We start from the raw sequence: 20,723 nt of genomic DNA on the forward strand, positions 1-20,723 counted from the left end.
GTTATGTTGGTTGACATCGGATGTCATATGTCTCGTGTTAGGTTGGTTGACATCGGATGTCATATGCCTCGTGTTAGGTTGGTTGACATCGGATGTCATATGCCTCGTGTTAGGTTGGTTGACATCGGATGTCATATGTCTCGTGTTAGGTTGGTTGACATCGGATGTCATATGTCTCGTGTTAGGTTGGTTGACATCGGATGTCATATGTCTCGTGTTAGGTTGGTTGACATCGGATGTCATATGTCTCGTGTTAGGTTGGTTGACATCGGATGTCATATGTCTCGTGCTAGGTTGGTTGACATCGGATGTCATATGTCTCGTGTTAGGTTGGTTGACATCGGATGTCATATGTCTCGTGTTAGGTTGGTTGACATCGGATGTCATATGTCTCGTGTTAGGTTGGTTGACATCGGATGTCATATGTCTCGTGTTAGGTTGGTTGACATCGGATGTCATATGTCTCGTGTTAGGTTGGTTGACATCGGATGTCATATGTCTCGTGTTAGGTTGGTTGACATCGGATGTCATATGTCTCGTGTTAAGTTGGTTGACATCGGATGTCATATGTCTCGTGTTAGGTTGGTTGACATCGGATGTCATATGTCTCGTGTTAGGTTGGTTGACATCGGATGTCATATGTCTCGTGTTAGGTTGGTTGACATCGGATGTCATATGTCTCGTGTTAGGTTGGTTGACATCGGATGTCATATGTCTCGTGTTAGGTTCGTTGACATCGGATGTCATATGTCTCGTGTTAGGTTGGTTGACATCGGATGTCATATGTCTCGTGTTAGGTTGGTTGACATCGGATGTCATATGTCTCGTGTTAGGTTGGTTGACATCGGATGTCATATGTCTCGTGTTAGGTTGGTTGACATCGGATGTCATATGTCTCGTGTTAGGTTGGTTGACATCGGATGTCATGTCTCGTGTTAGGTTGGTTGACATCGGATGTCATATGTCTCGTGTTAGGTTGGTTGACATCGGATGTCATATGTCTCGTGTTAGGTTGGTTGACATCGGATGTCATATGTCTCGTGTTAGGTTGGTTGACATCGGATGTCATGTCTCGTGTTAGGTTGGTTGACATCGGATGTCATATGTCTCGTGTTAGGTTGTTTGACATCGGATGTCATATGTCTCGTGTTAGGTTGGTTGACATCGGATGTCATATGTCTCGTGTTAGGTTGGTTGACATCGGATGTCATATGTCTCGTGTTAGGTTGGTTGACATCGGATGTCATATGTCTCGTGTTAGGTTGGTTGACATCGGATGTCATATGTCTCGTGTTAGGTTGGATTGACATCGGAGGTTGGTTGACATATGCCTCGTGTTAGGTTGGTTGACATCGGATGTCATATGTCTCGTGTTAGGTTGGTTGACATCGGATGTCATATGTCTCGTGTTAGGCTGGTTGACATCGGATGTCATATGTCTCGTGTTAGGCTGGTTGACATCGGATGTCATATGTCTCGTGTTAGGTTGGTTGACATCGGATGTCATATGTCTCGTGTTAGGTTGGTTGACATCGGATGTCATATGTCTCGTGTTAGGTTGGTTGACATCGGATGTCATGTCTCGTGTTAGGTTGGTTGACATCGGATGTCATGTCTCGTGTTAGGTTGGTTGACATCGGATGTCATATGTCTCGTGTTAGGTTGGTTGACATCGGATGTCATGTCTCGTGTTAGGTTGGTTGACATCGGATGTCATATGTCTCGTGTTAGGTTGGTTGACATCGGATGTAATATGTCTCGTGTTAGGTTGGTTGACATCGGATGTCATATGTCTCGTGTTAGGTTGGTTGACATCGGATGTCATATGTCTCGTGTTAGGTTGGTTGACATCGGATGTCATATGTCTCGTGTTAGGTTGGTTGACATCGGATGTCATATGTCTCGTGTTAGGTTGGTTGACATCGGATGTCATATGTCTCGTGTTAGGTTGGTTGACATCGGATGTCATATGTCTCGTGTTAGGTTGGTTGACATCGGATGTCATATGTCTCGTGTTAGGTTGGTTGACATCGGATGTCATATGTCTCGTGTTAGGTTGGTTGACATCGGATGTCATATGTCTCGTGTTAGGTTGGTTGACATCGGATGTCATATGTCTCGTGTTAGGTTGGTTGACATCGGATGTCATATGTCTCGTGTTAGGTTGGTTGACATCGGATGTCATGTCTCGTGTTAGGTTGGTTGACATCGGATGTCATATGTCTCGTGTTAGGTTGTTTGACATCGGATGTCATATGTCTCGTGTTAGGTTGTTTGACATCGGATGTCATATGTCTCGTGTTAGGTTGGTTGACATCGGATGTCATATGTCTCGTGTTAGGTTGGTTGACATCGGATGTCATATGTCTCGTGTTAGGTTGGTTGACATCGGATGTCATATGTCTCGTGTTAGGTTGGTTGACATCGGATGTCATGTCTCGTGTTATGTTGGTTGACATCGGATGTCATATGTCTCGTGTTAGGTTGGTTGACATCGGATGTCATATGCCTCGTGTTAGGTTGGTTGACATCGGATGTCATATGCCTCGTGTTAGGTTGGTTGACATCGGATGTCATATGTCTCGTGTTAGGTTGGTTGACATCGGATGTCATATGTCTCGTGTTAGGTTGGTTGACATCGGATGTCATATGTCTCGTGTTAGGTTGGTTGACATCGGATGTCATATGTCTCGTGTTAGGTTGGTTGACATCGGATGTCATATGTCTCGTGCTAGGTTGGTTGACATCGGATGTCATATGTCTCGTGTTAGGTTGGTTGACATCGGATGTCATATGTCTCGTGTTAGGTTGGTTGACATCGGATGTCATATGTCTCGTGTTAGGTTGGTTGACATCGGATGTCATATGTCTCGTGTTAGGTTGGTTGACATCGGATGTCATATGTCTCGTGTTAGGTTGGTTGACATCGGATGTCATATGTCTCGTGTTAGGTTGGTTGACATCGGATGTCATATGTCTCGTGTTAAGTTGGTTGACATCGGATGTCATATGTCTCGTGTTAGGTTGGTTGACATCGGATGTCATATGTCTCGTGTTAGGTTGGTTGACATCGGATGTCATATGTCTCGTGTTAGGTTGGTTGACATCGGATGTCATATGTCTCGTGTTAGGTTCGTTGACATCGGATGTCATATGTCTCGTGTTAGGTTGGTTGACATCGGATGTCATATGTCTCGTGTTAGGTTGGTTGACATCGGATGTCATATGTCTCGTGTTAGGTTGGTTGACATCGGATGTCATGTCTCGTGTTAGGTTGGTTGACATCGGATGTCATATGCCTCGTGTTAGGTTGGTTGACATCGGATGTCATATGTCTCGTGTTAGGTTGGTTGACATCGGATGTCATGTCTCGTGTTAGGTTGGTTGACATCGGATGTCATATGCCTCGTGTTAGGTTGGTTGACATCGGATGTCATATGTCTCGTGTTAGGTTGGTTGACATCGGATGTCATATGTCTCGTGTTAGGTTGGTTGACATCGGATGTCATATGTCTCGTGTTAGGTTGGTTGACATCGGATGTCATATGTCTCGTGTTAGGTTGGTTGACATCGGATGTCATATGTCTCGTGTTAGGTTGGTTGACATCGGATGTCATATGTCTCGTGTTAGGTTGGTTTCCTGGGGTCCATCCTTCATCTGAGTTCTTCAAAAAGTATAATTTAAGTTATAGATCGTTGCAAGTTCTTTGAAATCTCGTGGGCTTCCTGTGTAAAAAGAGAGTAATTCTTTATTATTGAAAAATATTAAACTTTTGTGTGCTGTTTGGCTTGAATAGGAGGTAAGTGCAACTTTCGAAATCCGACTTGAAGCCACTCAAGCGCCCATAAATCAACCAAATGTTATCGTAGAGCAATAAATGAGGTATCAAAATGCGCAGGAGAAAGCTGCGCTTTATACATTAAATAAGTTTTTGCTATAATATTTCAGTTCCCGATATATCTGAGCATCTATAATCGTTTCGATACTTTCGATACTTTCTGGGTTGAGTTTAGATAATATTGCGAGCACAGCGAGCAGGAAAATTTGCATATTTAAACTGTTTTCCTAAGCCTTTTAAGAGCGTTTTATGTAAAAGGCGCCCAATAGATGTGTGCCAAAAATCTTGAATCCCCAATTTAACCCTCCCAGGGCTCATAATTATTGCACAGCCCCTTATTGATTTCATTAATGAAAGAAATTATGAACACTTTTGTCATTCATTTTTTGTTTGAAATATCTTATTTTTTGATTTCTCAAACTATGCGGTAAAATTTCCCCTAAAGCAAAATGCGCACGTCCAACGGGAATAAAACTTTTTAGCCTATAATGAAAGACAAAGATAAAGAGAATTTATCGCGTCTGACGTCACCTGTCAATCAAACTCGAACACGGTTTGTTTACAAGTGTCGTGATGATGACTTGCTGAACGCGGATTTATAACCGGGCGCCTTATTGTTAATTTTGCACCTTTCGACATGCAAACCATCTCAAAAGTTAGGTCTTTATAGTAGGAAACTTTCTTTGGGGAAGGCACCATGTCCACAATGCCTAGAAAAGCTGCTTTTTGCCTTGTAAAAGTACGTAATTTTGAGATGGTTTGCTGCTATTCCTTTTCTCCGATCAGCACCAAATAGATCGGTCTTCCTTTTACGCGCTGATTAACCTGTGTGAACCAATCAAGGATCGTAAATGACAGTGACATCAGACGCGATAAATTCTTTTTATCCTTATCTTTAATTATAAGATGTGTACAAGTTATTCGTTAGATTTATAGTAGAGCTGCTAAGCTCCCAAACTGGGAACCATCATGCAGTTCTTAGTAGAAGCATGAGATTTCCACACATGATGTACAAGGTCCAATGTTGATTTTAAGACGTAGAGCCATTTTGGATTTGACCTCTGGTAACCGCTAGAGGTCACAATGTCAGAGGTCATTGGGTGGCAGATAGGTCACTGTTGATCTTGGACTTCCATACCTTTGACTTCCAGACGAGCAATTTGACACAATATTTGGGTTTTTTATTAGATAACTAGTAGGAAACTCCGTAACGGTAGGTTGCAGATAATTTAGTATATCTGTCAACAAAATCGGAGCATTTTAAATTTTTTACACCTGTATGACCTTTCGTGACCTAGTACTTTATGCGTGGAAATTCTCATGCTTCCACTAAAAAGTGTACAATATTTTAGCTTAGCAGCTGTACTTATGCTAAACATAATTTTTGTAACGGGACCTGGGGTGGGGCGGGGGCAAGTTGTCCCTGACTTCAAATACCGGGACAAAATTAACCAACATTTGTGATACGTATCTGATCTCCGGTACCATTCTGCATGCATTTAGACTTGCTTTACCATTGTTTACGTCACAACTAGCTTCATTTTAGCATCCAAACTGCAAGTGCTAGCGCATTTCGTGTGCAGCATTTTCCCAGTAATGTTGGTAGCCCCGGGGTTGGTAGCATGTCACTGGGTTGATTTTGCATTTTTCAGTTTATACAGATTATTATTTGCTTCCAAATATAACATGAATTATGTATTTACTCTTTTGTGCTTACCTGAGTAAGATATGGTGATTATTTCACTCCTACTGTAAGAGTTTGACGACCTCGGGTGCTTTTATTAACGCAAGTATTGCCGCAGTAAGTTCCGCTATGGCTAGTGATATAAATGCAGTATTGAAACCATGGGTGATATCGTAGATCAAACCTAGATAAACCAAACATAGGTATAAAATAATTCCCCTGTCAAACTTTCGTGCCACTTGCCGCTGGGCAAACGACATGACGTACGTATCAGCCAATGGCAAGCCTTGTTTGTGTCTGTTTGTCTGCATTTTGTGACACTTTTGACCACATTGGCGCAAGGGAATTTTAACATGGTTTACAAAAGTAGCTGTCATTTTCTTATTAATGGTCACAGGTCAGTGGTTTTTCAACTGTGAGACGTCAAGATGTTGGTTTGACAGCATAAAACGTCTAATTTTTTAAGTTACAAGCATTTTTCATGAAGGCTTATCATGATTTATATCATTAATATAGTCAGTTTAAAGTATCTCAATATATTGATTGTTGTTGTTGATGTGGTTATCATCTTGAATTGACCTGTACCCTAAATTATCACTGGCAACTCTAAAATGCAACGCTCATTCTAATTCGAACTCTAAACTGTAACTCTAACTCTAAAGTGCAAGTCTAACTCTAAAGTGCAAACTCTAACTCTAAAGTGCAACTCTAACTCTAAATCGAACTCTAAAATGCAACTCTAACTCTAAATCGAACTCTAAAATGTAACTCTAACTCTAAAGTGCAACTCGAACTCTAACTCGAACTCTAAAATGCAACTCTAACTCTAACTCCAACTCCAACTCGAACTCATAAAAAGTAAACACTCGCGGCATGGCAGTTAAATCCAGCATACACATAAATACGCTCTCCTTTTGTAACTTAGTTACATTTTTGATGTAGACGGGTTCTACACTGGGCTATTACAGTTGAAATCAATACACCCCTATATGACGGCATGACTTTAATCTTCCACACAGGGAGTGTGAATTTCAAATGGAGTCGCCCATTCAGGGTTGTCTGCTCCAAAATGGGCTATTCCAGTTGAAATCAGTACACACCTTATGAACGACATGACCTTCATCTCCCACACAGGGAGTGTGAATTTCACATGGAGTCATCCATTCAGGGTTGTCTGCTCCAAAATGGGCTATTTCAGTTGAAATCCATATACCCCCTATGAACGACATGACCTTAATCTTCCACACCGGGAGTGTGAATTTCAAATGGAGTCACCCATTCAGTGTCGTCTGCTCCAAAATAGGCTATTCCAATTGAAATCAATACACACCCTATGAACGACATGACCGTAATCTTCCACACAGGGAGTGTGAATTTCAAATGGAGTCACCCATTCAGGGTTGTCTGCTCCAAAATGGGATATTTCAGTTGAAATCCATTCACTCCTATATGACGGCATGACCTTAATCTTCCACACAGGGAGTGTGAATTTCACATGGAGTCACCCATTCAGGGTTGTCTGCTCCATGGGCTATTCCAGTGTGGAAATCAGTACACACCCTATGAACGACATGACCTTCATCTCCCACACAGGGAGTGTGAATTTCACATGGAGTCACCCATTCAGGGTTGTCTGCTCCAAAATGGGCTATTCCAGTTGAAATCATTACACACCCTATGAACGACATGACCTTAATCTTCCACACAGGGAGTGTGAATTTCAAATGGAGCCACCCATTCAGGGTTGTCTGCTCCAAAATGGGCTATTTCAGTTGAAATCCATTCACCCCCTATGAACGGCATGACCTTAATATTCTATTCCACACATGGAGTGCGAATTTCAAACAGGGTTATCCATTTGAAATCTACACCCCCTGTGTGGGTGATTATAAGGATATGTCTTTCAATTTTAGTTTGTATCTCAACTAGAATATCCATGCCCCATTTGTGGTATTTTATTAAACCAAATGACTGTGCAGACTATATCGAGAAATAACGCGAATTCAGAGTTTCATCGCAAATATAGCAATATGCCGCAGCCATTTCCCACAAATCTTTGAAATATTTTCGTTTTTTATTTTGAAAAGGGATTGTTAGGGAAACACTTAATATTGAGTGCTACTGACTTATGTTTTGAAAACAAAAATTTACAGACTGCGTGAGAGTGTACTCACTCAGTTAAAATATCAAACATATTTTTTACAGAATCAACCAAAATGTTCATTAATATTCATCGGAGATTAAAGCCCAGGTGCTCGTTGTTGAAGTGTAATAAATCATAGCTTTAAAACGATTAGTTCTAAGTCAGTGAGGAAGTGAGGTATATTAAACAATCGATCAAATCTATCATAATAAATTACAATCAAATATTATGGCATATATAAGCTTAATGAGTGCTCATATGCTATACCACATTAACTTAATGGGTGCATTCACACATTTTAGAAAGGTTGTTATAATCCATACGCCTTGCGCCTTACAGCCGTATGTGTCATTTATTCGTTTGAACACTCGTCTAATATCACACCATACCGCGTGAGACTGTACACCGATCTCTAACCACCTATGCCTACTTTTGACGTTAATTAAACAGAGATAACATGCCCTAAAATTTATTGAATTCCAGTGCGACCAGTATCCTATTGGGCATATTGGCCAGTTTTCCAGTTAAAGGGGCATTTCGTGATCCACAGCCTCATCCCCCCACTTTACTAAAAAAAAAAGTTGAGATTTTTATATCACTGGAAACCTCTGGCTACATAATGTTTATGTACAAAATATTACTTGCAGATTAATTCGTTTAGCAAAGATATCGTGAAATTTGAATTTCGTTCTGGTGCACCAGAACGAAATTACAACGCATTGTCTATGGAGCAGTGTAATACACATAATCATGCATAACTCGCGAACGCAAAATCGGAATCAACTGAAATTTTGGGAATAGGTTTTTTCTTGGATATCTAATGAAAATGACATAAATAGAGGATGCTAGGATCACGAAATACTCCTTTAAGTGGGTTAGTAAAAGTAGCCAAATAGCTATTAACACTCAGCAGCGTTGCTATCTATGCAGCCTTTCCGCCCAAAATCAGAAAGTGCAAGCTATAATTTATATACTGCTATATATTTAAATAATTATAATGGTCTGACGCCCAGCTTCGCCTTATACATGCAATGGAGATCAAATGCAGATATTTCTTTTTCATATTCGTGAGTATTTCAAACATTCTTATGTAATTGACACAACAAGCCTATACTGCATAATATTGCAGCTTCTTTCTTTGATTGACACCCAAAAGCCTTGTAGTATCAGGGAGTGTTCACAAATATTTTGGTGGGTTGGAAAATATGGGGGATAAACAAAATGGGTTCTAAAAGGAGGATCCAAAAATTCAGTCCTTAATAGGGGGGGATAAAAAAATTGAGGGTAAAAATCTGTAACATGTACGACAAGAAATATACATTCCAAATGTTTGTGTACTTTCATGCTTCAAATCAACAAAATTTGAGCATTTTACAATTATTTATTATGACTCCAATGAGTAATTACCCCAAACGGTAATTTGTAGCTATTAATGAGTTAATAATATATATTTTTGGTTTCATTTTTAGGACATGAAGGGGGGGGATTAAAAAGTTTTAGACCATAAAAAGGGAGATAACAAATCCACCTTTTTTAGGGGATCAAAATTTTTTGATGTTCAAGGTTCCAACTTTTCCAACACACTCCACCAAAGTATTCACTTCCTTATCTCAAAGTTGAAACCGTTTTCATATTGTGGAAATGATGCATATCAACAATAGTAGTGTCATTTATTATATTTTGTTCTTGAAAATACTATCTCTGCTTGTATCAAGGGGGTACTACACCCCTGCCTAATTTTGTGCCTATTTTTGCATTTTTCTCAAAAATTATAGCACATGCAGACAACAGTTGTGAAGTTAAAGTCAAAAATGAGGGAAAACCAATATTTGATCAATAAATCAATAACTGCTTGCCTTGAGTTGCTGAATTTTAATTAATCTTAATGGCACATTAAGGAGTATCGTTATGAACAAAATGAAAAAATACATCACTCCCAAAATTACATTATCCAATACTTGACATTTTCTAACCTCTACATTGAATATGTTGGAAATTGCATTTTCATTTCCAGAGTGATAAAGCTTAGAACTTTGTGAATCAGGGCTCACACAAAAAGCTACATGCAAATGCAACATGAAATGTCTTCGTACAAATACAACAACTTTGTGAATCAGGGCTCACACAAAAAGCTACATGCAAATGCAACACGAAATGTCTTCGCACAAATACAACACCATCGTTTTTGCATCGTGTGGGCTACTTAAGGAGCAAACCGTCACTCAGAAAACCCGTTACTCGGAAGGCCCACTATTCAGAAAATTCTGAATAGCGGGCTTGTTTTCATTTAAAATGACCCGCTAATCAGAAAATATTTTTTGAGTACCGGGTATTTTCTGTGTGGCGGGCCTTCTGATTAACTGGCCCTTTGCAGGGTTAAGGTTATGGTTAGGGGCAGCTTCGGGTTAGGATTGGGGTTAGGGTTAGGGGTTGGGGGTTATGGTTTAGGGTTTGGGTTGGATACAGCCCGTTTGTCAGAAACAAAATTCTCAGTAGCAGGACCTTTATCATACAATTATTCAGAAAGTCCGTTATTCCGAAGGCCCGCTACTCAGAAAATTCTGAATAATGGGTTTTCTGAATAGCTGGTCTTCTAACTGCCAGGTCTTCTGAGTGATAGGCAAAATCATATTTACATGAAAGATCAGTGATGAATTAAAGTTAACTATTTCAAAATTGAGGGCGCAAATCTCAAAATGTTTCTTTAACAATACTCATTTTGCAAGATTTTGCAAAGTGCCAAGAAGCTTCAACTTTCATGACTTTGTTGATTTACTAATAGGCTTTCCAATTGGGCTATTCCATTTAAAATCCATACACCCCCTATGGAAGACATGACCTTATTCCACCACACAGGGGGTGTGAATTTCAAATTGCATTACCTGAATGGTTGACACAATCTATACCCCCTGTGTGGGATATGAAAGTCATGTCTTTGATAGGAGGGATATGAATTTTAATTAGAGCAGCACCAGTGGCGTAGATTTCTTTTCCCCATTGGGGGGGATGGGGTTAGAAAAAATTTCTTGAAGTCAGCGACAAAATAAGGTTATGGTACAAATGCGCGCGAAGCGCTCGAAAAATTTTGCAATATTAAAGCTAAAGTGGTTAAATATTGTACAAAAGTTGAATAAATTCGCGCGGAGCGCGAAAAATTTAGCACTTTTTAGGTTGAAATGGCCAAATATGGGGTTAATTTGATTGGAAACCCATATACAGGCGTCAACATTGGGGGGATGATTGTATGGATCATCCCCCCCTGGCAAAATATTGGGGGGGGGGGATAAATCCCCCCATCCCCCCGGGATCTACGCCTATGAGCAGCACATTAACATACCTGTCAAGGGTCCACCTGCAAACAGCCCCATTCCTTGAAACATGAAAAGCAATCCTAAGGCACCCGAATAACTCTCAGTGCTGCTGATATCTTTGGTTATAAGAACCATTGCTGCAGGGGGTGTTCCTATTCCAATACCAGCGAAGAACGAGACTGCAATCAATGCCCATGTAACAGACGCAATTGGATGCAAAATTAACGCCAAGCAACTTACAGCAGAGAGTACAGCAAACTGCATTTGCGCCGATACGTTTGCTGTATCACAAAAGAAAGTAGTCATTACTCGTCCAGTTAATGTACCAAGACCTCCGATGGCTGAAAGCAAGGATGCAAATCGGGGAGTATACCCAAGTGATATCGCGTACGAGAAGAGAAACAGCATCCACCCTGTGTAAGCAATGCCCCAAAGGATAAACGCCACAAAGTAAATACAAATAATTGGTTCTTCCACAATTATAGAAAATCCAAAAAAGTTGCTACATCTCTGAGCTAATGTATTATTCAAATCGTCATCCGTTCTATCACTACATTTGTCTAATTTGCATTTCCCTAATTTGCATTTTTCTAATTTGCATTTTTCTAATTTGCATTTCTCTAAATTGCATTTTCCAAATACGCATGAATCATGAGATGTTTTTGTAGGAACATTATCAGGTAAACATGGTAAAGGCTTCAATAGTGCCGCCCGATCTCCAGTTGAAGGCTTCAAAAGTGCTGCCCGATCTCCAGTCAAATGTTTTAAAATTGCCGCCCGAACTCTAGTTAAATGTGTCGCCTCACTTTCAGGTAAAGGCTTAAAAAGTGCCGCCCCAACAGAGATATTGAAGCATGAAGCCCCCATTAATATTGAAGCACTTCTCCATCCGTACATGTCGATAAAGAATTCAGTAACGGTGGGAACAATGTCATGCCGACAGCAGAACCGACGAAGATCAAACCGACGGCCAAATTGTAGTTCTTGTCGGCAAAGTAATCACGGACGATATTTTGAACGGCCACAAGTGGTAATCCCAATCCAATTCCTGTAAAAGATAATCATAATACATTGGATTGGCGTTAGTAGTTCGAAGGGGAAGGGGTGCGCCTGATTGAGGGGTTGATGAGTCTGATTGAGGGGCACTGAGGGGACTACGCTACTTTCGTAATATCTGATTTTTCACAAGTAAAAGTAGCTTAACTATTAATATATATTTTAGAGCTTTTTACTTTAAAGGCAGCATGATGCAGTCCTGTCTACAGTAGAATGCACCACTGAGGTCCCGGGTTCAAGCCCCGGCCATGCCCAAGGACTATATGTGCACTTGTAAATAAAAGTACAACTAGAGCTAATTGCGCATACACATATACGCGACCTTAGCAATAGCTAATTAACTAGGTCTATAGCTAATTAGCCCAGCTATATATCATGAATGCATGTAAGCGGTAGTATACATGTATTATGCTGATTTTACTGAGAGGTCTTTTTTTGAAATGCACTATAACTTTGGAATTTGGCTAGAGACCAAGGTTAATTTGTTAGCTCACCTATAGCATATGCAAGTTCAAAAGGTCCGGCATATGTGTAATTCATTGGAATATACATGTAAAATTACAGTATGAGAAATCATTTTGATAAGGCCAAGTAAAATAAAAAACATGTTTCAAAAAGGAGGAAAAGGGGGCTTTTTATTTTTTATCGTAAAATTGGTGCAAATACCCATAATTAGAACTGTTTTAGCGCACACATTAATGCCCGGAAAAAGGAGGAGGCCTCTTTTTATATCTAGTTCAACGAGATATGCCTCCTTTAATTATCACTAAACCTTCCAAAAGTGTTTCTTGTATATTAGCAAGTCTATAGAAAGCATCTTTACTCCCTAGATATATATTTTTTAAAGTTATAACTGACTTTCAAAAAATAAAAATAAAAATTGAAGAAACCTCAAAAAAGGAAGCGGGAGAAGACGTGAAACATGATTATTTTTTTATTCGGCCTAACCAAAAGTTATTCAATATTCATGTAAATATTTCTGTGCAACTTTGGTCATGCGCTATTATAGACCGACTTCCTAAGGTATTTTGCTACATACTGGAAGTAATACCTACATGACCTTTGACCCTAATGACCTTTGACAAAATGACCTTTGACCCCAATGGATGTATGCAAGTAATGTCATGCTATATCATAATTTGTGGAATGACTTAGAATTTTTAGTAACAGAACAGAAAATCACATCAGCCATAATGACCTTCGCATGACCTTTGACCTCAAGGCTAATGCATGTGTCAAGTGACGTCATCTTGCTGTGTAATTCGTGTAAGGAGTAGCAGTTTTAGTAAAAATAATAGGAAATAACATTTTCGGCCATAATGACCTTTCCATGACCTTTGATCTTGTTTTGGTCATGTGACATTTGTGCCACCAGCTATTGGTCCTGATGACCAAATAACATTGTTGTACTATATATATTTGCTACAGCATCAGCATTTTAGTGTATTTGGTCATATACCGGAAGTATCCCCTTAATGACCTTTGCCCCCGATTCTGGACAATAACTTTTAGACACTGGGTATAGCTGATGCATGTACCAAAGTGCCATCATCGTGCTGTGTAATTTGTGGAAGGAGCAGCATCTTTAGTGAAATCACGTTTTTGGCCATTGACCGGAAGTGGATGACCTTTGACCTGAAGTTGATCATGTTTCATTTGTCCCCCCACCCAATGGTCCTAATGACCAACTATGGTCAACATGGCTCAAAGCATATGGCTATGGTGGCTCATTATAAGATTGACAGAAAGAAAGAAAGAAACAAAGAACTTGACAGAAACAGACCTTAGCAATTTTGCAAATTGCTAAGGAATACATTCACAAATTGTTTTCACCAATGGTAATTAATCCTGTTACATCACTACGACTAATAGCATACAACAAATCGGCTGTTCAATGCACGAAGTGGGTAAGTGCAATAGCTGCCCTGCGAACATATGCCAATTTACACACAGTATAGTGTAATGGCAGCTGTACATGGCAGCAATTGCACATACTCACTACTGGCACTGAGCAGTTGAAATTAGAATACACCATCTTCAAATAACTGGACTGCTCAGTGGCAGAAGTGGGTAAGTGAAATGGCTGCCCTGTGAACATATTTTGGCAATTTACACAGAGTATATTGTACTCATCTACGCTTACCCACGAACTGTAGATTGGTCTCCAGCTGTTACTAATAACACAATTGTTGAACTAGTCAACTATAGTTTAAACTCCGCAATCGAGTTTTCGCACTAACACTTGATACAAAGCAATGAAATTTACCTGTCAAAATGATCAGTTTTCAAAGTTATTATCTAATAATGAAAAAGTTCAAACTCCCTATCTAAATGCATTGGACCATAATAAGTCGCCAGGTTGAGAATCTACCACTATAAAGTTCTTTATCAGATGATACTTTACAATTTGTTTTTACTGGCTATTTACCTGCGTCATATTCATGCTACGATCTAACAATAATGTCTGAAAATCTAAGGAGTTCACCTGTAGTTCAATCAGTCTAAACTGCATGCAAATGGTGTTTTTGGACGTTAAAAACCATAATATAGTGTTTCAATTTGATATTTATTACTTAATAAAAATAAGATATCGTAAGTGTATTCAATTTTTTCTGTTGAATGTAAGACCATGTTTAGTACCACCGATTGTGTTTAGTACAAAACTATCGTAAGTGCCACTTGTCATGCTTGTACGATGGTCTTCCATTCCACAGAAAATATCATCCTCATATTATTTATCATGAACTTTGTTTGCAACAATTATAATACACTACCCTATTATCGCTCAAACACATGATTATTACATCAGAAAAGAATATCCCAATTGTAGGCATTACAGGGGCGTACAGAACTCCATGAAAACAATATATAGCCGAGAATTTTGATCTGAAATTGTTCAAAATTAAAGCCTAATTGAAGGCATCTGGTGCATCCTATTTACCCGCTATTTTATTGTTTTTTCACTATTATTGATTTTTTTTAAATGTGTCCAAAAACAGTAGAGAAAACAGCCACATAACACCCAGTTGTAATGTAGCCAACTTGGTCCTATTTTCAGTCCTCAAAAGCTTAAATTGAATACATGAATACAAAACCCACCCAAGTCCATGGGAAGTGATTTTGAGAGAAAAACCTGTGTATCACTTTAATTCCTTAAGTTAGATTTACCTGGTTAATATGGTAAGTTTTACGTGCAAATGAGTGTATTAAACTGTATAAAGTATGACGATTAGCATTTCAGGGACTTTATAGGGTTCATTTTAAATTTTGGACTTGGGTGGTTTTTTGAATCATATACAAAGACAACAACGTTGGAATGAGATTACTACTAGTAAGATAATACAAAATAAAGCACACATGTATGTATAATGTTGATAAGCATTCTGTCATGTAATATAAACCACACACGTTCCTTTATTAAACCAATTTTTTTTCAAAAGTCACTCTCCAGTAACGAATGTGTTACAAGTGGACTTTTATACATACTGGATTTCAATCAATGTGTTACAAGACTCAAATCACGGAATTGGGTGGTTCTTTCATACATGCTATTTCTCACATGCTCAATAGACACAGATGATGAATTTGAGTTGTTCTTTCATACATATGACAGGCCTATGTATAGCAACAATTTCCCATGCTTAACTCAATTTGGTCAACGTATGGATTTGGGTGGCTTTTGTATTCATATATTCAATTGTCAAAAGCCATTCGGGCCCTCAACAATTTTCTGGGGGCCAAACTCTGTTGGCAAAATGTTAAATGTTACACTGACACTTTATAAGTCCGGTTTACAGACGCATAGCCACGAATTCTTGATGGTTGGATCACATAAAGATGAAATAAAGATGAAAAACTAGTCCCACTTGCGTGAAGCAGTGGTGTCAGAGGGAGAATGTGCCCCCTAATAATTGGGCAATGTTTTAAAATTCAGGCCCAACTGAAGCCATTTGGTTTACTTTCTTACACTATTAGTGTGTACACTTTTGTTGGAAAATGCTTGAAATATTTTGAAAATAGACCATTTTTCTAATATTGCTTTAAGAAAAAAGGTGGCCCAAATTCTGCACATAGCAGTAAAAACAAAACCAAACAGAAAAAAAACCCGACGTTTAGAGCAGATAAACTGCTCTTCTTTAGGGACAGACAACAAAATATGAAAGCAAACAACAAAAACTACATGCTGTAGTTAAAAACAAATTCAAGTCAAAAACTGAAGGCATGTTCAAATAGAACTCAGTAGCAAACAAGATAAGCTCAGAGCAAAATAAGCATGTCATTATATGAAACTTATATGAAACACGGTTCACTACAGAGAGAAACTGGAGAGCAATAAAATTATGTAATAAGCAACACCACAGGGCAATAGGGTATTGTCCTAATTGACAGGCTATTCAGGGGCGTAGACAGCTTTCTTGGTCAGGGGTGGCAAAATAAAATTTCGAGGGCACAGACGAAAAATAAATTGCAGTTGCATCATACATACCGGTAGATATAAACCGTTTTTTGTTTTTATAGAGACTGTACATGACATGTCTTGGAGCTTCCAAAAACACGAAAAAGGCTTTACTGGGACGTTGTAAAGTATTTGACACTATTTTAGCCCACGATTGGGTGAAAGGGGCTACGTTGTGACAATGTGCGCAATTTGTTTTATTTTACACTATTTTGGCCCATGATCTGGTTGAATTTTGGTGGAAAAGGGGCTCCCTTGCCCTTTTTCTTTTCCTTTGCCCTCCAGATTTTCTCTTCCTTTTTTGCCAGAGGGGCACTTTTTTCTTTCATTTTTTGTCAGGAGTGGCACTCTGCCCCTCTTGCCCCCTGCTGGCTACGCTACTGAGGCTATTCCTAACCTACCCATGGTAACTTATTGGAGAAGTGCTAAAATCAAGGTCACGTCTTCCATAGGGTGTATGGATTTAATCTGGAAGAGCCCAATGTCCTACCTGTTATCAACAAAGCTAATGATAAATCAACGGACGTGGTAGAGAATCCGACCCATATGAATCCCAAGCCTGTAAGAACCCCTCCTGAGAATGTAAGAATCCGGGAGTCAGCTAAAGTTGTAATTGCAGCCCAAATGGGACCTGTAATTAAGGAATGTCAGAAATAACATGATAATAATTAAACACCTCAAATAAAGAAAGTCCTCAGTTATGTAAACCCGTCATGCACCAAAGCCTGATCTTGTTAAAATGACAATTTTATTGATAAGGTCGTGTGCATAATCTTGTTAGCTCCAATTTGATATCAAATTTGCTGCCAGACACTCTAACTTGACAAAGATTGATACCAGTTATGAACTTTGGTGTATTTTCAAAAGTTGCAAATCAAAACGATGCACGCGGTAAATATCCCAAGTGGCGATGCAATGCGCGGTTTATTCAATTGTTAATTTGAAACGCATGGATGAATGATGAGAATGAAGTTTAGCACATAAAGGAACAATGCTAGAAGGCAACTTCTATGATTACGGGGAAAAACAGTTAAAATAAAATCTAGCATAAAGTTTAAACAACCTTCTAAAACTCTTTCTAGAACTGTTTTACCTTTTAATTGGGATAGATGACTATCTGACATTCCTCATGAAATAATTAAGTGAATTAAACTATCTTTAGTTTGTTTCAATCATGTTTCACCATTTTCCAACTCCGTTTAGCAACTCACGCCAGGCGCGTCTGCTCGGGCAGCTAAGTTTGTTATGCTTATGTGAATTTACGCGAGCGTGAGTTGGGACTTTATAGCAAAAGCCGAATAATTTCCACCTTATATATTAAAGCCGAACAAACCTAAGCGGACTCATGTAAGGCGCGTGTTGTCTTTATATGTCAAGTTCTATACCCGCAAATTTATCAATTTCAATTGGTTTTCAATCAAAGATAATCTTCCATATCGTTGTTTTCCATTTATATAAATAACTCATATGAATATATTTATCCTTGTTTGGTTTAAACCTTACCTAATAAAAATTTGACCCCAGCTCCTATACCACAACTGATTCCCACTTGATATGCAGTCATATCAAGCCCGCTAATGAAGTAAGGTACAAATACACCCAATGCTTTGTGGGTTCCAAGTTGAAACATGTAAAACACGAATCCTCCAACAACGACCATGTACGCATCCCATGTCGTCCGCGCCATTGTTACTTTTTGAGGTGTAATGACGTGCAGTGCATGCAGATTTAAGGAATTATGTCCTTTAGGTACGATATGTGCATGATAGTTTCCCCTATGGTATTCGTTATGACGTCCCTTATGACAGATTCATCCTGATTTGAATAAAGTTCTGTCCTTCATAGAGTAACACCGGGCAATAAATAAAGGTGATAGTTATGGATAGTAATGGAATCGATCTAGAGACCTTTCTGTCTCTTAGAACAATCTTCCAATATAGCTGCAATTTCAGTAAATTGGTATACCCGTTCTGGTTGGTTCATTGCATACACTCCATATGTATGTATTTATGTATGTATTTATATATTTTGTATGAGCACTCATGAGTGAAATTTCCTTTGTTGAGCCAATAAAGTATTAGCCTTACCTGTTTTTGTGTGGCGTAACGATTTACCACGTCCCGGGACCACGTCCTGGCAACACTGCAATTTCTGAAAATTATATACCAGAACATAATTATGTCACTCTGGTAGCGACCATAAGCCAGCTTACAGAGAGTTGCTCGCCCATCGCACCAACCATGTCGAGTACCAATAGCGACGGATTGAAGGAAAGAGGCCAATGGGTTGGTCGTTTTGACTTTATATTTTCCCTCATCGGTTTTTCTGTGGGATTAGGCAATGTCTGGAGATTCCCCTACCTATGCTACAAGAATGGCGGCGGTGAGTCGTAATTTACTATTATTACTTGTTGAAGTTATTAGTATACTACAAGTTGTCAATATTGCAGGAAATACTCATTCGCACCTGCAACAGTATAAATAAATTTCACCACATTTATGAAAACAGATGGCAAAGAGGCTATGCAATATTGACCATTATATACAATTTGCAATCGCCTACGTCCAAGGTTAGGAGTTGGGTCCCTGGTAGTCCATAATAATGGCCAAAAGACTAAAAACATTTTTAAAAGGGTATACACGGTAATGTTGGTCGAAGCAGCCAAAATGTTATTGAAAAATAACACTTTAATGTTTTGCAAAAGTTTATTCGACAATTCATATACTTTGAAAACTTGCTTTATTATTGTTGTTAATGTACGTTTTACAAAAGTGGTGTTGTTTCAGCCCTCTTTGCAACATAACTCAAGAACCACATAACAGGATCTACAAAAGTATGTTTGTGATATTTTAATTCTTCCAAACACTCGCTATGAAATGATCAATGCAATTTTTGCAAAATTCACTACCGTTCGCAAGATGCTGTGAACTACCAAATCACGACAGCTAATAACCTTAATACGCATAAGGCCAGTCAGAATAGTTACACTTGTGAATTGGTCGAATATTCATGGTATATCATTGTATTGTGTAGTATCAATAACCTCTGGCGAAAATTGTTCTAGGTTTTTTGAAGCGGACTTTTGTAGGCAGTGGTACAGTTACACTTTTGTAAGCAGTGGCGTAGCTATTTTTGTTAGAATGAAGTTCAGTTAATTTCGGTATTAAATTGATATGCGTATTTTAGTACACGGTGTTACGTAGAATTATCATAAGTCAGTGCAAAATTTGCTACATTAGTGGAACCAAGGTTTTTTTGCACCCTTATACCCTAGGTAACAAGACCTGAGTTGGTTCCATTTTTTTCGAATGTGTCTTCGGCGGCCATTTTGAAATTCAAAATGGCCACTATTTTTAGCATTTTTAAAGCCATATTTGTCCCGAAAGTGTACAAAGTCATATTTTTTAATGATTATTTATACTTTTGATTGTCAACATCCACTAAGAACATAATTATGATCATTTTCTAGAATCCAAGATGGCTGCCAAATCCAAAATGGCCGCCAATTTGTCTAAAATGTTCTGCCAGCTATAAGAACATTGATTTCTTTCCTTTTTTGCTGATTATTTTCACTACTAATGTTTCTGAGAATCCACTGAGAACTTAAAACTTAATTTGGTCCATTGTCTCCAATCCAACATGGCCTCTAAAGCCAAAATGGCCGCCGTTTATTAAGATATAGTATACCGCTTTAGGCAATTACTATCATTGAGAGTAAAATACACGTATCTCATTTCTGTTAGATATGGATAAGGAAATGATTGTAAACATCTTAATTTCTTAAAATAGTGCAACAACATTGTTTAAGGAGAATATAGGTGCATTTCACCTTTCAAAATGGCCACCAAAATGTCTTGAAATTGGCTAAGATTAATTTGTCAGCATTTATGCAATGAAATGCAGAAAATCATGTTTTTAAAAGTTGAAATTTCAATATTGTAATTCAACTTCAGATATTTATGATAGAGCTGACCTTGAGGCATTTAAATGCCTAGTTGTCATCATCCATGTTATCAGTATTATCAAGTTCCTCAGCACAACTGTATTGGTACACTCTTCATCTGCTCCACAAGCACATGCTACTGTACAAGTCAGATTGTCTGCAGGAACATCTTCTGGAGCATTTGCTTATTCCACATCCACACCTAACAAGCTCGACAACAGACTCGGGAGCTATTGCAATGTCTGACAGGATAGGTACTGGAATGTTATCTGCATCACTCGACCATCCTAG

The 20,723-nt window shown here is 38.7% G+C and overlaps 1 protein-coding gene and 1 long non-coding RNA gene across 2 annotated transcripts in view; one reads left to right on the forward strand and one right to left on the reverse strand.

The window, feature by feature from the left end:
- Nucleotides 1-3,640: 3,640 nt before the first annotated feature.
- LOC140137629 (uncharacterized) lies at nt 3,641-11,120 on the reverse strand. The gene is made up of 3 exons (XR_011856875.1): nt 11,004-11,120; nt 5,557-5,707; nt 3,641-3,726 (listed from the first exon to the last, which is right to left on the reverse strand). It is a non-coding gene; the product is annotated as an uncharacterized lncRNA (long non-coding RNA).
- Nucleotides 11,121-18,729: 7,609 nt separating this feature from the next.
- Nucleotides 18,730-20,723, forward strand: part of LOC140172079 (sodium- and chloride-dependent taurine transporter-like) — a 38,557-nt gene continuing 36,563 nt past the window's right edge. Inside the window, exon 1 of the mRNA XM_072195428.1 lies at nt 18,730-18,871. Within this exon, the coding sequence (XP_072051529.1) occupies nt 18,730-18,871 (142 nt within the window). The remainder of the gene's footprint in view (nt 18,872-20,723) is intronic.

This window comes from Amphiura filiformis, chromosome 2 (genome assembly GCF_039555335.1).
Source record: "Amphiura filiformis chromosome 2, Afil_fr2py, whole genome shotgun sequence".
Classification (NCBI taxonomy): Eukaryota; Metazoa; Echinodermata; class Ophiuroidea; order Amphilepidida; family Amphiuridae; genus Amphiura; species Amphiura filiformis.